This window comes from Mizuhopecten yessoensis, unplaced genomic scaffold (genome assembly GCF_002113885.1).
Source record: "Mizuhopecten yessoensis strain PY_sf001 unplaced genomic scaffold, ASM211388v2 scaffold9833, whole genome shotgun sequence".
Lineage (NCBI taxonomy): Eukaryota > Metazoa > Mollusca > Bivalvia > Pectinida > Pectinidae > Mizuhopecten > Mizuhopecten yessoensis.
In genome coordinates this window covers 167,301-169,264 of record NW_018408245.1, presented here as the reverse complement: position 1 = coordinate 169,264, position 1,964 = coordinate 167,301, and the positions used below count along the sequence as shown (strand labels likewise).

General features: G+C 40.4%; 1 protein-coding gene across 3 annotated transcripts in view; it reads left to right on the top strand.

The window, feature by feature from the left end:
* LOC110458809 (bifunctional coenzyme A synthase-like) overlaps positions 1-1,858 on the top strand; it is a 19,757-nt gene extending 17,899 nt beyond the window's left edge. For 2 of the 3 annotated variants that reach the window (XM_021510725.1, XM_021510727.1), the window contains exon 9: positions 986-1,858. In XM_021510725.1, the coding sequence (XP_021366400.1) occupies positions 986-1,189 (204 nt within the window). In that variant the 3' untranslated portion in view covers positions 1,190-1,858. The remainder of the gene's footprint in view (positions 1-985) is intronic. The other variant, XM_021510726.1, reaches the window with a different exon arrangement.
* Positions 1,859-1,964: the final 106 nt, after the last annotated feature.

The window sequence follows — 1,964 nt, the reverse complement described above, 5'->3', positions numbered from 1 at the left end:
TTACAGCTGCTGTGTACGATCTGACCTAGTTGTTACAGCTGCTGTGTAGGTCCTGATCTAGTTGTTACAGCTGCTGTGTACATCCTGACCTAGTTCTTACAGCTGCTGTGTAGGTCCTGACCTAGTTGTTACAGCTGCTGTGTATGATCTGATCTAGTTGTTACAGCTGCTGTGTAGGTCCTGACCTAGTTCTTACAGCTGCTGTGTACGATCTGACCTAGTTGTTACAGCTACTGTGTAGGTCCTGATCTAGTTATTACAGCTGCTGTGTACATCCTGACCTAGTTGTTACAGCTGCTGTGTACGTCCTGACCTAGTTGTTACAGCTGCTGTGTAGGTTCTGACCTAGTTGTAACAGCTGCTGTGTACGTCCTGATCTAGTTGTTACAGCTGCTGTGTAGGTCCTGACCTAGTTGTTACAGTCACGAGATTTTCTATGTTTCCTTATCGATCTTTAGTTTTTGTATTTAGCTCTGTTTCTTCAAAAGTATGAGTGCAGGACCAGCTTGGATAAAACAATCATGGTTATTCTATTTTGTTGCTTGCGTCAGATGCTGAATAATAGTCTGGTTCCTTGGTTCACTTACTTTTTCAGCATCCTCGTATATGTTTTTCTTTTTATCAGATTTAACTGTGTTTTTCAAAAACTGTAAGTGCTACACAAACTAAATTTACTTAAAGATACTTCATTGGTAGTGCATCTCTATACCAGCTGCTTCAGATGCTGGATAAGATCTAACAATCATTTTCTAAATATCTCAATTGTAAAAGGAAAATTACCAGGTACACTTTTATTACTTTAAACCTAACTTTAATATATTAAAAAGTTTGACAATCGAATAAACATTTTCTGAATAAAAATTCCAATTTAAATTGAATTTCAAAATTTTATGAATGTTAAGATTCACTTAAATTAATTGTTGTTAATCAAAGTAGGAATAGGCGAGACAAATAATTCTGTGGAATGCTGTTTTTGAATTTCTAGGCAATCAAAAGAATGGTGGACAGGAACAAGTTTACAGAAGAAGAGGCTTCTAAGAGACTGGACAGCCAATTGACCAATCAGGAGCGAGTTAACAGGTCTAATGTGGTACTATGTACCCTATGGGATTACAAGTACACCCAACAACAGGTGGAGCATGCATGGTTGTTGCTAAGTAACAGACGAGCCGTCCTTAACAAACTTTAATCAAGTAATTTAACACACAGGCTGTCTGCAACATAAGTGGAGCATACATGGTTGCTACCAGGTTACAGACTGTCTACAACTAAGTTAACTACAAAACCAAGTGAAGCACGCTTGGTTGCTACTTAGTAACAGACAGGCTTTAGTAACAGACAGGCTTTAGTAACAGACAGGCTTTCCACAACAAACTCTGACTGCAAAAGTAATTGGAGCAAGCATGGCCCCTACTGAGTGAAAGACGGGATAGCCACAACAAACACTGAATACTAAACAAGTGGAGCAAGCACTGAATACTAAACAAGTGGAGCAAGCACGGCCCCTACTGAGTGAAAGACAAGATAGCCACAACAAACACTGAATACTAAACAAGTGGAGCAAGCACGGCCCCTACTGAGTGAAAGACAAGATAGCCACAACAAACACTGAATACTAAACAAGTGGAGCAAGCACGGCCCCTACTGAGTGAAAGACAAGATAGCCACAACAAACACTGAATACTAAACAAGTGGAGCAAGCACGGCCCCTACTGAGTGAAAGACAAGATAGCCACAACAAACACTGAATACTAAACAAGTGGAGCAAGCACGGCCCCTACTGAGTGAAAGACAAGATAGCCACAACAAACACTGAATACTAAACAAGTGGAGCAAGCACGGCCCCTACTGAGTGAAAGACAAGATAGCCACAACAAACACTGAATACTAAACAAGTGGAGCAAGCACGGCCCCTACTGAGTGAAAGACAAGATAGCCACAACAAACACTGAATACTAAACAAG